Source organism: Bombina bombina, chromosome 4 (assembly GCF_027579735.1).
Source record: "Bombina bombina isolate aBomBom1 chromosome 4, aBomBom1.pri, whole genome shotgun sequence".
In the NCBI taxonomy this organism is placed as follows: Eukaryota; Metazoa; Chordata; class Amphibia; order Anura; family Bombinatoridae; genus Bombina; species Bombina bombina.
In genome coordinates this window covers 903,669,248-903,686,245 of record NC_069502.1, presented here as the reverse complement: position 1 = coordinate 903,686,245, position 16,998 = coordinate 903,669,248, and the positions used below count along the sequence as shown (strand labels likewise).

Genomic DNA, 16,998 nt, shown 5'->3' with positions numbered 1-16,998 from the left:
TTCCACAGGTCTCAGTTGTCTTCAGACCACATAAAAAGACAGGCATTCTTACATTGTGTAGAAGACCTGTTAAAAATGGGAGTGATTCATCCTGTTCCATTAAGAGAACAAGGATGGGGTTCTACTCCATTCTGTTCATAGTTCCCAAAAAAGAGGGAACGTTCAGACCAATCTTAGATCTCAAGATCTTAAACAAGTTTCTCAAGGTTCCATCGTTCAAGATGGAAACCATTCGAACTATTCTTCCTTCCATCCAGGAAGGTCAATTCATGACCACGGTGGATTTAAAGGATGCGTATCTACATATTCCTATCCACAAGGAACATCATCGGTTCCTAAGGTTCGCATTCCTGGACAAGCATTACCAGTTCGTGGCGCTTCCTTTCGGATTAGCCACTGCTCCAAGGATTTTCACAAAGGTACTAGGGTCCCTTCTAGCTGTGCTAAGACCAAGGGGCATTGCTGTAGTACCTTACTTGGACGACATTCTGATTCAAGCGTCGTCCCTTCCTCAAGCAAAGGCTCACACGGACATTGTCCTGGCCTTTCTCAGATGAACGTGGAAAAGAGTTCTCTATCTCCGTCAACAAGGGTTCCCTTCTTGGGAACAATAATAGACTCCTTAGAAACGAGGATTTTTCTGACAGAGGCCAGAAAAACAAAACTTCTAGACTCTTGTCGGATACTTCATTCTGTTCCTCTTCCTTCCATAGCTCAGTGCATGGAAGTAATCGGGTTGATGGTAGCGGCAATGGACATAGTTCCTTTTGCGCGCATTCATCTAAGACCATTACAACTGTGCATGCTCAGTCAGTGGAATGGGGACTATACAGACTTGTCTCCGAAGATACAAGTAAATCAGAGGACCAGAGACTCACTCCGTTGGTGGCTGTCCCTGGACAACCTTAGTCACAAGGGATGACATTCCGCAGACCAGAGTGGGTCATTGTCACGACCGACGCCAGTCTGATGGGCTGGGGCGCGGTCTGGGGATCCCTGAAAGCTCAGGGTCTTTGGTCTCGGGAAGAATCTCTTCTACCGATAAATACTCTGGAACTGAGAGCGATATTCAATGCTCTCAAGGCTTGGCCTCAGCTAGCGAGGGCCAAGTTCATACGGTTTCAATCAGACAACATGACAACTGTTGCGTATATCAACCATCAGGGGGGAACAAGGAGTTCCCTAGCGATGGAAGAAGTGACCATAATCATTCTATGGGCGGAGTCTCACTCCTGCCACCTGTCTGCTATCCACATCCCAGGAGTGGAATATTGGGAAGCGGATTTTCTGAGTCGTCAGACATTGCATCCGGGGGAGTGAGAACTCCATCCGGAAATCTTTGCCCAAGTCACTCAGCTGTGGGGCATTCCAGACATGGATCTGATGGCCTCTCGTCAGAACTTCAAAGTTCCTTGCTACGGGTCCAGATCCAGGGATCCCAAGGCGGCTCTAGTGGATGCACTAGTAGCACCTTGGACCTTCAAACCAGCTTATGTGTTCCCGCCGTTTCCTCTCATCCCCAGGCTGGTAGCCAGGATCAATCAGGAGAGGGCGTCGGTGATCTTGATAGCTCCTGCGTGGCCACGCAGGACTTGGTATGCAGATCTGGTGAATATGTCATCGGCTCCACCTTGGAAGCTACCTTTGAGACGAGACCTGCTTGTTCAGGGTCCGTTCGAACATCCGAATCTGGTTTCACTCCAGCTGACTGCTTGGAGATTGAACGCTTGATCTTATCGAAGCGAGGATTCTCAGATTCTGTTATCGATACTCTTGTCCAGGCCAGAAAGCCTGTAACTAGAAAGATTTACCACAAAATTTGGAAAAAATATATCTGTTGGTGTGAATCTAAAGGATTCCCTTGGGACAAGGTTAAGATTCCTAAGATTCTATCCTTCCTTCAAGAAGGATTGGAAAAAGGATTATCTGCAAGTTCCCTGAAGGGACAGATTTCTGCCTTGTCTGTGTTACTTCACAAAAAGCTGGCAGCTGTGCCAGATGTTCAAGCCTTTGTTCAGGCTCTGGTTAGAATTAAGCCTGTTTACAAACCTTTGACTCCTCCTTGGAGTCTCAATTTAGTTCTTTCAGTTCTTCAGGGGGTTCCGTTTGAACCCTTACATTCCGTTGATATTAAGTTATTATCTTGGAAAGTTTTGTTTTTAGTTGCAATTTCTTCTGCTAGAAGAGTTTCAGAATTATCTGCTCTGCAGTGTTCTCCTCCTTATCTGGTGTTCCATGCAGATAAGGTGGTTTTACGTACTAAACCTGGTTTTCTTCCAAAAGTTGTTTCTAACAAAAACATTAACCAGGAGCTTATCGTACCTTCTCTGTGTCCGAAACCAGTTTCAAAGAAGGAACGTTTGTTGCACAATTTGGATGTTGTTCGCGCTCTAAAATTCTATTTAGATGCTACAAAGGATTTTAGACAAACATCTTCCTTGTTTGTTGTTTATTCCGGTAAAAGGAGAGGTCAAAAAGCAACTTCTACCTCTCTCTCTTTTTGGATTAAAAGCATCATCAGATTGGCTTACGAGACTGCCGGACGGCAGCCTCCCGAAAGAATCACAGCTCATTCCACTAGGGCTGTGGCTTCCACATGGGCCTTCAAGAACGAGGCTTCTGATGATCAGATATGTGGGGCAGCGACTTGGTCTTCACTGCACACTTTTACCAAATTTTACAAGTTTGATACTTTTGCTTCTTCTGAGGCTATTTTTGGGAGAAAGGTTTTGCAAGCCGTGGTGCCTTCCATTTAGGTGACCTGATTTGCTCCCTCCCTTCATCCGTGTCCTAAAGCTTTGGTATTGGTTCCCACAAGTAAGGATGACGCCGTGGACCGGACACACCTATGTTGGAGAAAACAGAATTTATGTTTACCTGATAAATTACTTTCTCCAACGGTGTGTCCGGTCCACGGCCCGCCCTGGTTTTTTTTTTAATCAGGTCTGATAATTTATTTTCTTTAACTACAGTCACCACGGTACCATATGGTTTCTCCTATGCAAATATTCCTCCTTAACGTCGGTCGAATGACTGGGGTAGGCGGAGCCTAGGAGGGATCATGTGACCAGCTTTGCTGGGCTCTTTGCCATTTCCTGTTGGGGAAGAGAATATCCCACAAGTAAGGATGACGCCGTGGACCGGACACACCGTTGGAGAAAGTAATTTATCAGGTAAACATAAATTCTGTTTTTTACTAGACTATTAATTTTAGGGCCATTTTCAGCAAACTAATTATGAAAAAAACTGCTTTAGATAAACAATAAAAATGGCTGATTGTGATATTCGCATCAAAAATGAGCTCATGTGCAGCTAGATAATTATAGTGATCAACCCCTTGCTCCTCCTATCTGACCTTTAAATCGGGGCCTTTGTTATTACCAACAACTGAGTTTCCAATCCCTGTTTTTAAGAAGAGCAATTTAACTGGTATTTTACTCTGTGATTAAAGGACCAGTCAACACAGTAGATTTACATAATCAACAAATGCAAGATAACAAGACAATGCAATGGCACTTAGTCTGAACTTCAAATGAGTAGTAGATTCTTTTTTTGACAATTTTAAAAGTTATGTCTTTTTCCACTCCCCATTTACCATGTGACAGCCATCAGCCAATCGCAAATGCATACACGTACCATGTGACAGCCTTCAGCCATTCACAAATGCCTACACACTTATTCTTGCACATGCTCAGTAGGAGCTGGCGACTCAAAAACTTTAAATATAAAAAACTGTGCACATTTTGTTAACGGAAGTAAATTGGAAAGTTGTTTAAAATGACATGCTCTATCTGAATAATGAAAGTTTAATTTTGATTGAGTGCCCCTTTAATAGGGACATAATTCATAATTCCTACAACTATGTGTTAACTCTTTGCACAGGTTAAAATTGGCTCCAGAGGCAATATACTACTGTTCCTGAACTTAACCCGCTGGTGCCAGTAAAGTGATTGTAAACTCTCCCCTTTGAATAAACAGATCCGGAATGTTAGCGATATTTTAAATGGAGTTTAATTAATCAGTTGTAATGAAGATGCAGTATAGCTTACTTTTTATTGTAGCACTGAAATTCAAATACCCCACGCTGGCTGCCCAACGATATGGCTAGAGCGCTGATTGGAGAACAGTTCAAACTGTTAGCTCACTAAAAAGATGGAGCACAGGGTATTTGAATTTTACATCTACATTAAAAAATAAGTTACATTGCATCTTTACTACAACAAATGAATGAAACTCCATCTAAACTATCGATAACATTCCGTATCTGTTTATCCAAAGGGGAGAGTTTACTATCACTTTAATTGGCTCGGTGACTATGGTTAGCTCTGACCGTCCATAATTTTTATTTGCTTAACACCGTTGCAGGGTTAAGATATTGGCAAGCAATTGTATAAGAAAAGATGTTGCATTTGAACATTTTCTTACTGTTGTTTTATGCCTATTAAAGTTTTTCTGTCTACCATATATTTTCAAACATGGTAAAATTATTTAAAAAAAGAGTGACTTATAGTAGCATTGAAAGCTATAAATTATTGCATTAATATGGTATTTTTCTCGCTCTGTGTGTTTGTAGTTAGTCTGTTACTAAAGTACACAGCTTTGTCCCTGTTAAATTTGTTGAGACACTCCCAAGAGTATCCAGGTCTAAACCCCTTCCTGCATATATCCTTCCCCATACCTCAGAACAGGGGTCATCAATTGTGACCCTCCAGAGGTTTTGGAAATACATTTCCTTTAATGCTCATCCAGCATTTCAGCAGGCGGAGTATCATGGAAAATGTAGTTCCAAAACCTCTGGAGGGCCACAGTAGATGACCCCTGCCTCAGAACATTTCCTGGATGCTGAGGTTAAACCGCTTGCCAGAAGTGGCGCATGTATTTTCATACTTATTGTGATGACCAGGGTTTACCAACCCTGCACCAGTCACTTGTTTGGCACAGAAAGGATTAACAGACCCTTTCTACTTTAACTAATCTGTCAGTCTATCCACTCCATGTAAACCTGTGACTTAGTTCAGTGCACCCGCAAGGGTTAACAACACTCTAGTCTGTCCTAGACTTAGAAGAAATGCCCAAAATTCCCCTTTAATGCCACCCACACTAAACTATCTCTAAGCTGCCACCACTTAAGATTTATTATATGGGAAATCTTAGGAACCCAGACTAACAAATTTAAATCCCAGAATACAATTTAGCAAAAAAATAACCTAAAATCACAGTATAAATACTACCAGTCTTTCAGTAACGTGGTTCAAATATTGGACAAAGGCAAAAGCTTAATAAAGGAATGATTTATTATGCAAAATAATATGTACAGTGCATTATTAATAAAAATATGTTAAGTAGAATTATACACAAGCTAACAGTTTTTTTTTAATAAAAAGGAGAAATAACAGAATCCAATACTTTACTAGCTTTAGATATCTGTGCCAGGGAAGATGGTCATTCACTCTGTTGATACATAGCCTCCCATATAGAATGAACCATTTGTATTGTTAAACACAAAAATGTTATACCTGTTTCTTTGATATCAAATTGATGGACTCAACCGTTCTTGTAGATTGGCCAGAAATATCCACTCCCTTCTTTTGCCAGAGATATCCACTCCCCTCTTTTTACAACAAGTCATAAAGTCATAAAGTTCAGAGTCTTTGGCTGAAATTTATAGAACACCTTATAACTTCTGTTTTACATATTCAGCTCATACACCTATATAAGCAATTTCCCAGTGACATCAGGATTAGTTTGATACCAAATAGGACATGGTTGTCATATTTTCATCATCTAGTGTCATAATATGGTTAAAAGCAGGTCTCAAGCTGTACTAGTGTCCTCTTTTTGACCTTATCTAGCTCTCGGTAGAGGGCACTGCTTTTTGTCTCTTGTGCTGACATTTTTACTTACTTGATGCATCAATAGATATAGATATCAATAGATATGCAATAACATTTGGTCAAGTGGAACTTAGAAACTATTTATTAGGGGTTCTGGCTTATCTAATGGAAAACACAGCAACTTATGAAGAAACAAATGTTTTTAGCACACAAGCTAAAGAAAACAAATTCTTTAGCATCTAAATCATGAAGTATTCATGACACTTATTTATAACTTGTTTTTTTTTTTTCTTTTCTTTAGGAAGAAGAAATGCCAGAAGTTGAAATAGACATTGATGATCTTCTAGATGCCTCTAGTGAGGAAGAAAGAGTTAATAAATTACAGGTATTAATCATTTTGTTCTTCAGCGCTGTTAAAATGTTCCTACGTTTCCCATCATGCCTCAACACCCATTTTATATTAAAAAAAACAAACAAACTTTAGTTTCTAAATATTGCTTTTTAGTTTTTCGATAAACAGATGGTAATGTCAAAGCTAAACTTTTATGATTCAAACAGAATATGCAATTTTAAACATTTCCCAATTTAATTTTATTACCTAATTTTCTTTTTTTTTTCTTCTTGGTAGCGTTTGTTGAAAAGCATACCTAGGTAGGCTCAGGAGTAGAAATGCGAGCTAGCTGCTGATTGTTGGCTGCACATATATACCTCTTGTTATTGGCTCATTTGTTTTCAGCTTGCTCCCAGTTGTGTTGCTGCTCCTTCAACAAACAATATCAAGAGAATGAAGCACATTTTGAAATAGAAGGAAATTGGGACAGTGTATAAAATAGTGCTCTATCTGAATCATGAAAGATAGATTTTGTGGTGTCCCTTTAAACCGCTAATGAAAATGATAAATCTACATATTACTCTCAGGCAGATCATTGTTTTAAACATCATTGTACCTAGTATTTATTTACCTTTTAGAGCCAGGGCTTCATTTTAAAGGGACAGTCTACACCAGAATTGGTATTGTTTTAAAAGATAGATAATCCCTTTATTACCCATTCCCCAGTTTTGCATAACCAACACAGTTATATTAATATACTTTTAACCTCTGTGATTATCTTGTATCTAAGCCTCTGGAAACTGCCCCTTTATTTCAGTTCTTTTGACAGACTTGCAGTTTAGCCAATCAGTGCCTGCTCCCAGATAACTTCACGTGCACGAGCACAGTGTTATCTATATGAAATACGTGAACTAATACCCTCTAGTGGTGAAAAACTGTTAAAATGCATTCTGAAAAGAGGTGGCCTTCAAGGTCTAAGAAATTAGCATATGAACCTCCTAGGTTAAGCTTTCAACTAAGAATACCAAGAGAACAAAGCAAAATTGGTGATAAAAGTAAATTGGAAAATTGTTTAAAATTACATGCTCTATGCTAATCATGGAAGTTTATTTTGGCCTAGACTGTCCCTTTAAGATGCTCTAGACTGCCGTAAAGACCAGACTTTCTTTTTAGCAGCTGCAGGTGGTTCCACCAAACGATGGTGACCTGACCACCCCAAATACACTTGTTAAAGATCATGTCCTCTGTTCACTCACTCATGTGCACAATGTTCAGCTTTAGGGGGTAAATAGTGGCTTATCGTGATCCACTGTTTACACTGCTCTGTGTAAATTATAAAGTTGTTTTTTTTTTTTTTTGTTTTTTTTTTGTGTAGTGCATTTCCAGTGTGTTTTTTTTTTTTTTTTATAATTTTATTTTATATTTTTCAGGAATCTCTAGTAGACTGCTACAAACCAACAGATGTAAGTATATATTTTTCTCACACACACTATAAAAGATCACACTTAAAAAAAAGGCATTTAAAGGGACGGTAAAGTTAGTTACATACTCTATATGAATCATGGAAATTTAAAAAACTTTCCATTTTACTTCTGTTTGCTTTGTTTTCTTTATATCCTTTGTTGAAAAACATAGCTAGGTACACTCAAGAGTAGCAATACTACTTTGAACAAGCTGCTGATTGGTGGCTGCTTACAAATGCCTTTAGTTATTGGCTGACCCAATGTGTCCAGCTAGCTCCCAGTAGCGCATTGATCAAGAGAACAAAGCAAATTCGATGACACAAGTAGATTGGAAAGTTCTTTAACATTTTAAGTTCTGAGTCATAAAAAAAAACACATTTTGGTTTCATGTCCATTTAAATATCAAACAGAAGTAGGTGGAAGGCTTAGCATATACAGCTGTAGGTTAGGGACCCAGGTGAGAGGCCTTGCAAGGGAAATGTGGTCAAATGCTGCAACACTGAAGTGTAGGCTTTTAATCTAGCTGTGGCATCTGAGTGAGGGATATTTTGTGTCTTGTGATCTTCACTCCAGACAAACCTAGGCCCAACATTTACTGCCTGAGTTACTGGATATAAACCCAGCTGTCAGTGAGTACCCAGAGCTGTGAGTTGTGCATGAGACGTGTACCCACTCTGTATTGCAGTCTGTCTCTTTGTGGTGTGTGTGTATAAGATAATCTGGAAGCATTGTGGTAATGAGAGTTTTCTTTCCTAAGATACGGTGAGTCCACGGAATCATCAATTGCTGTTGGGAATATCACTCCTGGCCAGCAGGAGGCGGCATAGAGCAGCACAGAAAAGCTGCTAAATTTCTCTTGCCTTCCCACAATTCCAAGTCATTCTTTTTGCCTTCAGTGCAAGGAGGTGGTGAAGTTTTTAGTGTCAACTAAGGATTTTCGCCAGTCTTCTGCCCTGTTTGTTTCTCTGGGAAACATAAAGGTCAGAAAGCTTCTGCTACTTCTTTCTCTCTGGTTGAGAAGTATATTTGGTTTTGCTTATGAGACTGCCGGGCGCAGTCTCCTAAGAGAATTACAGCTCATTCCACTAGGGCTGTCTCTCTTTCTTGGGTTTTCAAAAATGAAGCTTCTCTGGAACTGTTTGGCAAGGCTGCAACTTGGTCTTCTCTGCATACCCTGTGAACATTTTTCAAATTTGATTATTTTGCCTCGGCTGAGGTTCTTTTGGGAGAAAGGTTCTTTAAGCGATGGTGCCTTCTGTTTGTTACCTGTCTTGTCCCTCCCTAATCATCGGTGTCCTCTAGCTTGGGTATTGGTTCCCAACAGTAATTGATGATTCCGTGGATTCACCGTTTCTTAGGAAAGAAAACTAAATTTATGCTTACCTGATAAATTTTATTTATTTCCGGATACGGTGAGTCCACAGCCCGCCCTTTATTTTAAGACATTTATTTTTAACTTTAACCTCAGGCACCTCTACACCTTGTGTTATTTCCTTTTTCTCCATTTTCCTTCGGTCAAATGACTGGGGATTGTGGGAAGGTAAGTGACCTTTAGCAGCTTTGCTGTGATGCTCTTTGCCTCCTCCTGCTGGCCAGGAGTGATATTCCCAACAGTAATTGATGATCCCGTGGACTCACCATATCCGGAAATAAATGCATTTATCAGGTAAGGTTTTTGTAGAAAAACTGCTCAACTGACCTAGTTGTACTGTCACTTCATATTTACACGAATTTGTACCTGTGTCTCCCATAGCATAGAAATCAGCTGTCCCATCAAAGCAAAATGCAGTTCTTGTCGAACACTAAGAACATATTTTAATACGTTACAAAAGTATTTGTACTCTCTTAACTTTTCAAATGCACCATTAACTGCAAGATTAACCGCAAGGGCTCAAAAGCAGCATTCCCTGCTTTATACATTGAGCCCTTAGTCTGCATTTCAAAATAGTAGTGTTTTTTTGTTTGTTTTTTTACAAACTTTGTTCAACGTGATATAACAGTCCCTCCTCTCATGTTGGCACAGCCGACGATGTTGCACAAGTCCTCGCAATGATTGCTCACTGTGAAGGCGGGCAGACAGGTTCAAAGTCTGGAAACTTGGTTCCATCTCTGTCCTCTGCAGTTGTGCATGCTGAGGCAATGGAACGGCGGTCACTCGGATCTGTCCCAACAGATCTCTCTGGACAACCGGGCGAGGGACTCTCTCTCTCTTGGTGGCTTCGTCCAGATCAGCTGTCACCGGGGACATCCTTCCTGAGACCATCCTGGGAGATTGTGACTACGGTCGCGAGCCTCTCGGGATAGGAAGCTGGTTTGGGTGCCAAGAAGGCACAGGGCAGGTGGAGTTGGGAGGAGTCACTACTTCCGATCAACATCATGGAAGTTCGAGCGATCTGCATCTCTCTGAGGGATTGGTCCCTCCTTGGTTCGTAACAGTTCATCAGATTCCAGTCGGACAACATAACCTCGGTGGTGTACATCAACCACCAGGGGGGAGAACGAGAAGCTAGCAAAAGCAAAAAATAGGCAGGTACTCTCCAAACCGCAAAGTGTTTAAAAGCAATAACACTTTTATTGGAACATTTAAAAGAATGTATGCAGACAAGGCAGTGAAGGTAACAGACAGCCTAACATGTTTCACGCCACAACAGGCGCTTACTCATAGACTAAAGTCTGTGTCTAAACTCAACACCTTTATTTGAAAGCGAGGCGGCAAAATTAACCCTCTCACATCCAAACAAAAGTGAAAACAAACAGAGTTAAAACATTACCTATATGTAAGACACTGTGTATTATATGGCTCAGATTTATAATATTAAAATTATAAATACCAACTGAGACTTTGTTTACCTAGTTTCTAATTGTTCTCAATGCTTATCACATCTTAAAAAAAGATAGATATTTATTTAGAATGCATTTTGAGAATATTTGGAAAGTGGAAAACATAGTTAATAAACGATTGTGACATAATAGTTTTGCAACTAGCTGCAACAATAAATGTTATTCAAACAGTGCAGTCCAAGTGTACAATTCAATAATATATAAACATTGTAAATGACTTTTTACAGAGTATGCAAAAAAATGCAGAAAAACATTTAAGAGATTACAGTAAAATTTGGACATATATTAGGAATCGATAATGTTGGAATATTGTCTCATATCAAATAATATTAGATGGGTTAATAGGAACCATCTTACTTGATTTAATAAGACCAAAGTTTATGTATAGTATAATTCCATTTTCTCCAACATAGGTGTGTCCGGTCCACGGCGTCATCCTTACTTGTGGGAGATTCTCTTCCCCAACAGGAAATGGCAAAGAGCCCAGCAAAGCTGGTCACATGATCCCTCCTAGGCTCCGCCTACCCCAGTCATTCTCTTTGCCGTTGTACAGGCAACATCTCCACGGAGATGGCTTAGAGTTTTTTAGTGTTTAACTGTAGTTTTTTATTATTCAATCAAGAGTTTGTTATTTTAAAATAGTGCTGGTATGTACTATTTACTCAGAAACAGAAAAGAGATGAAGATTTCTGTTTGTATGAGGAAAATGATTTTAGCACCGTAACTAAAATCCATGGCTGTTCCACACAGGACTGTTGAGAGCAATTAACTTCAGTTGGGGGAACAGTGTGCAGTCTCTTACTGCTTGAGGTATGACACATTCTAACAAGACGATGTAATGCTGGAAGCTGTCATTTTCCCTATGGGATCCGGTAAGCCATGTTTATTAAGATAGTAAATAAGGGCTTCACAAGGGCTTATTAAGACTGTAGACTTTTTCTGGGCTAAATCGATTCATTATTAACACATATTTAGCCTTGAGGAATCATTTATTCTGGGTATTTTGATATGATTATATCGGCAGGCACTGTTTTAGACACCTTATTCTTTAGGGGCTTTCCCTAATCATAGTCAGAGCCTCATTTTCGCGCCGGTATGGCGCACTTGTTTTTGAGGACAGCATGGCATGCAGCTGCATGTGTGTGGAGCTCTGATACATAGAAAAGTCTTTCTGAAGGCATCATTTGGTATCGTATTCCCCTTTGGGCTTGGTTGGGTCTCAGCAAAGCAGATTCCAGGGACTGTAAAGGGGTTAAATATAAAAACGGCTCCGGTTCCGTTATTTTAAGGGTTAAAGCTTCCAAATTTGGTGTGCAATACTTTTAAGGCTTTAAGACACTGTGGTGAAATTTTGGTGAATTTTGAACAATTCCTTCATACTTTTTCGCAATTGCAGTAATAAAGTGTGTTTAGTTTAAAATTTAAAGTGACAGTAACGGTTTTATTTTAAAACGTTTTTTGTGCTTTGTTATCAAGTTTATGCCTGTTTAACATGTCTGAACTACCAGATAGATTGTGTTCTGACTGTGGGGAAACCAAGGTTCCTTCTCATTTAACTATATGTATTTTATGTCATAAAAAAATTTAGTAAAAATGATGCCCAAGATGATTCCTCAAGTGAGGGGAGTAAGCATGGTACTGCATCATCCCCTCCTTCGTCTACACCAGTCTTGCCCATACAGGAGGCCCCTAGTACATCTAGTGCGCCAATACTCCTTACTATGCAACATTTAACGGCTGTAATGGATAATTCTATCAAAAACATTTTAGCCAATATGCCCACTTATCAGCGAAAGCGCGACTGCTCTGTTTTAGAAAATTCTGTAGAGCATGAGAACGCTGATGATATGGTTTCTGAAGGGCCCCTACACCAGTCTGAGGGGGCCAGGGAGGTTTTGTCTGAGGGAGAAATTTCAGATTCAGGAAACATTTCTCAACAAGCTGAACCTGATGTGATTACTTTTAAATTTAAGTTGGAACATCTCCGCGCTCTGCTTAAGGAGGTGTTATCCAATTTGGATGATTGTGATTATCTGGTCATTCCAGAACCACTATGTAAAATGGAAAAGTTCTTAGAGGCCCCGGGGCCCCCCGAAGCTTTTCCTATATCCAAGCGGGTGGCGTACATTGTTAGTAAAGAATGGGACAGGCCCGGTATACCTTTAGTACCTCCCCCCATATTTATAAAATTGTTTTCCTATAGTCGACCCCAGAAAGGACTGATGGCAGACAGTCCCCAAGGTCGAGGGGGCGGTTTCTACTCTACACAAGCGCGCCACTATACCCATAGAAGATAGTTGTGCTTTCCAAGATCCTATGGATAAAAAATTAGAAGGTCTGCTAAAGATGTTTGTTCAGCAAGGTTCCCTTCTACAACCAATTGCATGCATTGTCCCTGTCACTGCAGCCGCGTGTTTCTAGTTTGATGAGCTAGGAAAGGCGATTATTAGTAATTCTTCTTCTTATGAGGAGATTATGGACAGAATTCGTGCTCTTAAATTGGCTAATTCTTTCACCCTAGACGCCACCTTGCAATTGGCTAGGTTAGCGGCGAAAAAATTCTGGGTTTGCTATTGCGGCGCAGAGCGCTTTGGTTAAAATCTTGGGCAGCGGATGCGTCTTCCAAGAACAAATTGCTTGACATTCCTTTCAAGGGGAAAACACTCTTTGGCCCTGACTTGAAAGAGATTATCTCTGATATCACTGGGGGCAAGGGCCACGCCCTTCCTCAGGATAGGTCTTTTCAAGACCAAAAATAAACCTAAGTTTCGTCCCTTTCGCAGAAACGGATCAGCCCCAAGGGCTACGTCCTCTAAGCAGGAAGGTAATACTTCTCAAGCCAATCCAGCCTGGAGACCTATGCAAGGCTGGAACAAAGGAAAGCAGGCCAGGAAACCTGCCACTGCTACCAAGACAGCATGAAATGCGGGCCCCCGATCCGGGACCGGATCTGGTGGGGGGCAGACTCTCTCTCTTCGCTCAGGCAAGAGATGTTCTGGATCCTTGGGCGCTAGAAATAGTCTCCCAAGGTTATTCTCTGGAGTTCAAGGGGCTTCCTCCAAGGGGGAGGTTCCACAGGTCTCAGTTGTCTTCAGACCACATAAGAAGACAGGCATTCTTACATTGGGTAGAAGACCTGCTAAAAATGGGAGTGATTCATCCTGTTCCATTAGGAGAACAAGGGATGGGGTTCTACTCCAATCTGTTCATAGTTCCCAAAAAAGAGGGAACGTTCAGACCAATCTTAGATCTCAAGATCTTGAACAAGTTTCTCAAGGTTCCATCGTTCAAGATGGAAACCATTCGAACACTTCTTCCTTCCATCCAGGAAGGTCAATTCATGACCAAGGTGGATTTCAAGGATGCGTATCTACATATTCCTATCCACAAGGAACATCATCGGTTCCTAAGGTTTGTATTCCTGGACAAGCATTTCCAGTTCGTGGCATTTTCTTTCGGATTAGCCACTGCTCCTAGAATTTTCTCATAGGTACTAGGGTCCCTTCTGGCGGTGCTAAGACCAAGGGGCATTGCTGTAGTACCTTACTTGGACGACATTCTGATTCGAGCGTCGTCCCTTCCTCAAGTAAAGGCTCACACGGACATTGTCCTGGCCTTTCTCAGATCTCACGGATGGAAAGTGAACGTGGAAAAGAGTTCTCTATCTCCGTCAACGAGGGTTCCCTTCTTGGGAACTATAATAGACTCCTTAGAAATGAGGATTTTTCTGACAGAAGCCAGAAAAACAAAACTTCTAGACTCTTGTCGGATACTTCATTCCGTTCCTCTTCCTTCCATAGCGCAGTGCATGGAAGTGATAGGTTTGATGGTAGCGGCAATGGACATAGTTCCTTTTGTGCGCATTCATCTAAGACCATTACAACTGTTCATGCTCAGTCAGTGGAATGGGGACTATTCAGACTTGTCTCCGAAGATACAAGTAAATCAGAGGACCAGAGATTCATTCCGTTGGTGGCTGTCCCTGGACAACCTGTCACAAGGGATGACCTTCCGCAGACCAGAGTGGGTCATTGTCACGACCGACGCCAGTCTGATGGGCTGGGGCGCGGTCTGGGGATCCCTGAAAGCTCAGGGTCTTTGGTCTCGGGTAGAATCTCTTCTACCGATAAATATTCTGGAACTGAGAGCGATATTCAATGCTCTCAAAGCTTGGCCTCGGCTAGCGAGGGCCAAGTTCATACATCAACCATCAGGGGGGAACAAGGAGTTCCCTAGCGATGGAAGAAGTGACCAAAATCATTCTATGGGCGGAGTCTCACTCCTGCCACCTGTCTGCTATCCACATCCCAGGAGTGGAAAATTGGGAAGCGGATTTTCTGAGTCGTCAGACATTGCATCCGGGGGAGTGGGAACTCCATCCGGAAATCTTTGCCCAAGTCACTCAACCGTGGGGCATTCCAGACATGGATCTGATGGCCTCTCGTCAGAACTTCAGAGTTCCTTACTACGGGTACAGATCCAGGGATCCCAAGGCGGCTCTAGTGGATGCACTAGTAGCACCTTGGACCTTCAAACTAGCTTATGTGTTCCCGCCGTTTCCTCTCATCCCCAGGCTGGTAGCCAGGATCAATCAGGAGAGGGCGTCGGTGATTTTGATAGCTCCTGCGTGGCCACGCAGGACTTGGTATGCAGATCTGGTGAATATGTCATCGGCTCCACCATGGAAGCTACCTTTGAGAGACCTTCTTGTTCTAGGTCCGTTCGACCCACTCCAGCTGACTGCTTGGAGATTGAACGCTTGATCTTATCAAAGCGAGGGTTCTCAGATTCTGTTATTAATACTCTTGTTCAGGCCTGAAAGCCTGTAACCAGAAAAATTACCACATAATTTGGTATATCTGTTGGTGTGAATCTGCAGGATTCCCTTGGGACAAGGTTAAGATTCCTAAGAGTCTATCCTTCCTTCGAGAAGGATTGGAAAAAGGATTATCTGCAAGTTCCTTGATGGGACAGATTTCTGCCTTGTCTGTGTTACTTCACAAAAAGCTGGCAGCTGTGCCAGATGTTCTAGCCTTTGTTCAGGCTCTGGTTAGAATCAAGCCTGTTTACAAAATTTTGACTCCTCCTTGGAGTCTCAACCTAGTTCTTTCAGTTCTTCAGGGGGTTCCGTTTGAACCCTTACATTCCGTTGATATTATGTTATTATCTTGGAAAGTTTTGTTTTTGGTTGCAATTTCTTCTGCTAGAAGAGTTTCAGAATTATCTGCTCTGCAGTGTTCTTCTCCTTATCTGGTGTTCCATGCAGATAAGGTGGTTTTGCGTACTAAACCTGGTTTTCTTCCAAAAGTTGTTTCTAACAAAAACATTAACCAGGAGATAGTTGTGCCTTCTTTGTGTCCTAATCCAGTTTCAAAGAAGGAACGTTTGTTGCACAACTTGGATGTAGTTCGTGCTCTCAAATTTTACTTAGCAGCTACTAAGGATTTCAGACAAACTTTGTCTTTGTTTGTTGTTTATTCTGGTAAACGGAGAGGTCAAAAAGCAACTTCTACCTCTCTCTCCTTCTGGATTAAAAGCATTATCCGATTGGCTTATGAGACTGCCGGACGGCAGCCTCCTGAAAGAATCACAGCTCACTCCACTAGGGCTGTGGCTTCCACATGGGCCTTCAAGAACGAGGCTTCTGTTGATCAGATATGTAAGGCAGCGACTTGGTCTTCACTGCACACTTTTTCTAAATTTTACAAATTTGATACTTTTGCTTCTTCTGAGGCTATTTTTGGGAGAGAGGTTTTGCAAGCCGTGGTGCCTTCCATTTAGGTGACCTGATTTGCTCCCTCCCTTCATCCGTGTCCTAAAGCTTTGGTATTGGTTCCCACAAGTAAGGATGACGCCGTGGACCGGACACACCTATGTTGGAGAAAACAGAATTTATGTTTACCTGATAAATTACTTTCTCCAACGGTGTGTCCGGTCCACGGCCCGCCCTGGTTTTTTTAATCAGGTCTGATAATTTATTTTCTTTAACTACAGTCACCACGGTAACATATGGTTTCTCCTATGCAAATATTCCTCCTTAACGTCGGTCGAATGACTGGGGTAGGCGGAGCCTAGGAGGGATCATGTGACCAGCTTTGCTGGGCTCTTTGCCATTTCCTGTTGGGGAAGAGAATATCCCACAAGTAAGGATGACGCCGTGGACCGGACACACCGTTGGAGAAAGTAATTTATCAGGTAAACATAAATTCTGTTTTTGTGAGGGGCTAAAACAGGTAAGTAAGAAAGAGTATGTTCACTTTATGGATAAGTACTGAAATTAATTATCTATAAAGTAGTTAATGTCACATTCCCTATTCATACCTGTTGGTGAACGTGTACATAGTTTTAAAATCCAGGGAGAAACCTCACTCAATGTTCAGATTAACAATGTCTCAGGGAGCTGAGAGTAAACAGTCTTTCAGGGTGACTTGCTAGAAGATGTAGGGCTGGAGGAGCTTTGCCTTCTGATTGAAGTGTCTGGCGGCTTTGTTTTTTTATGAGTGGCAGTACGCCACGATTCTGCGGGATT

General features: G+C 41.5%; 1 protein-coding gene across 1 annotated transcript in view; it reads left to right on the top strand.

The window, feature by feature from the left end:
* The window catches only part of PPP1R14C (protein phosphatase 1 regulatory inhibitor subunit 14C), a 238,083-nt gene that overhangs the window by 142,409 nt on the left and 78,676 nt on the right, over positions 1 to 16,998 (top strand). Inside the window, exons 3-4 of the mRNA XM_053711826.1 lie at positions 6,136 to 6,219; positions 7,596 to 7,628. Of these exons, the coding sequence (XP_053567801.1) occupies positions 6,136 to 6,219; positions 7,596 to 7,628 (117 nt within the window). The remainder of the gene's footprint in view (positions 1 to 6,135; positions 6,220 to 7,595; positions 7,629 to 16,998) is intronic.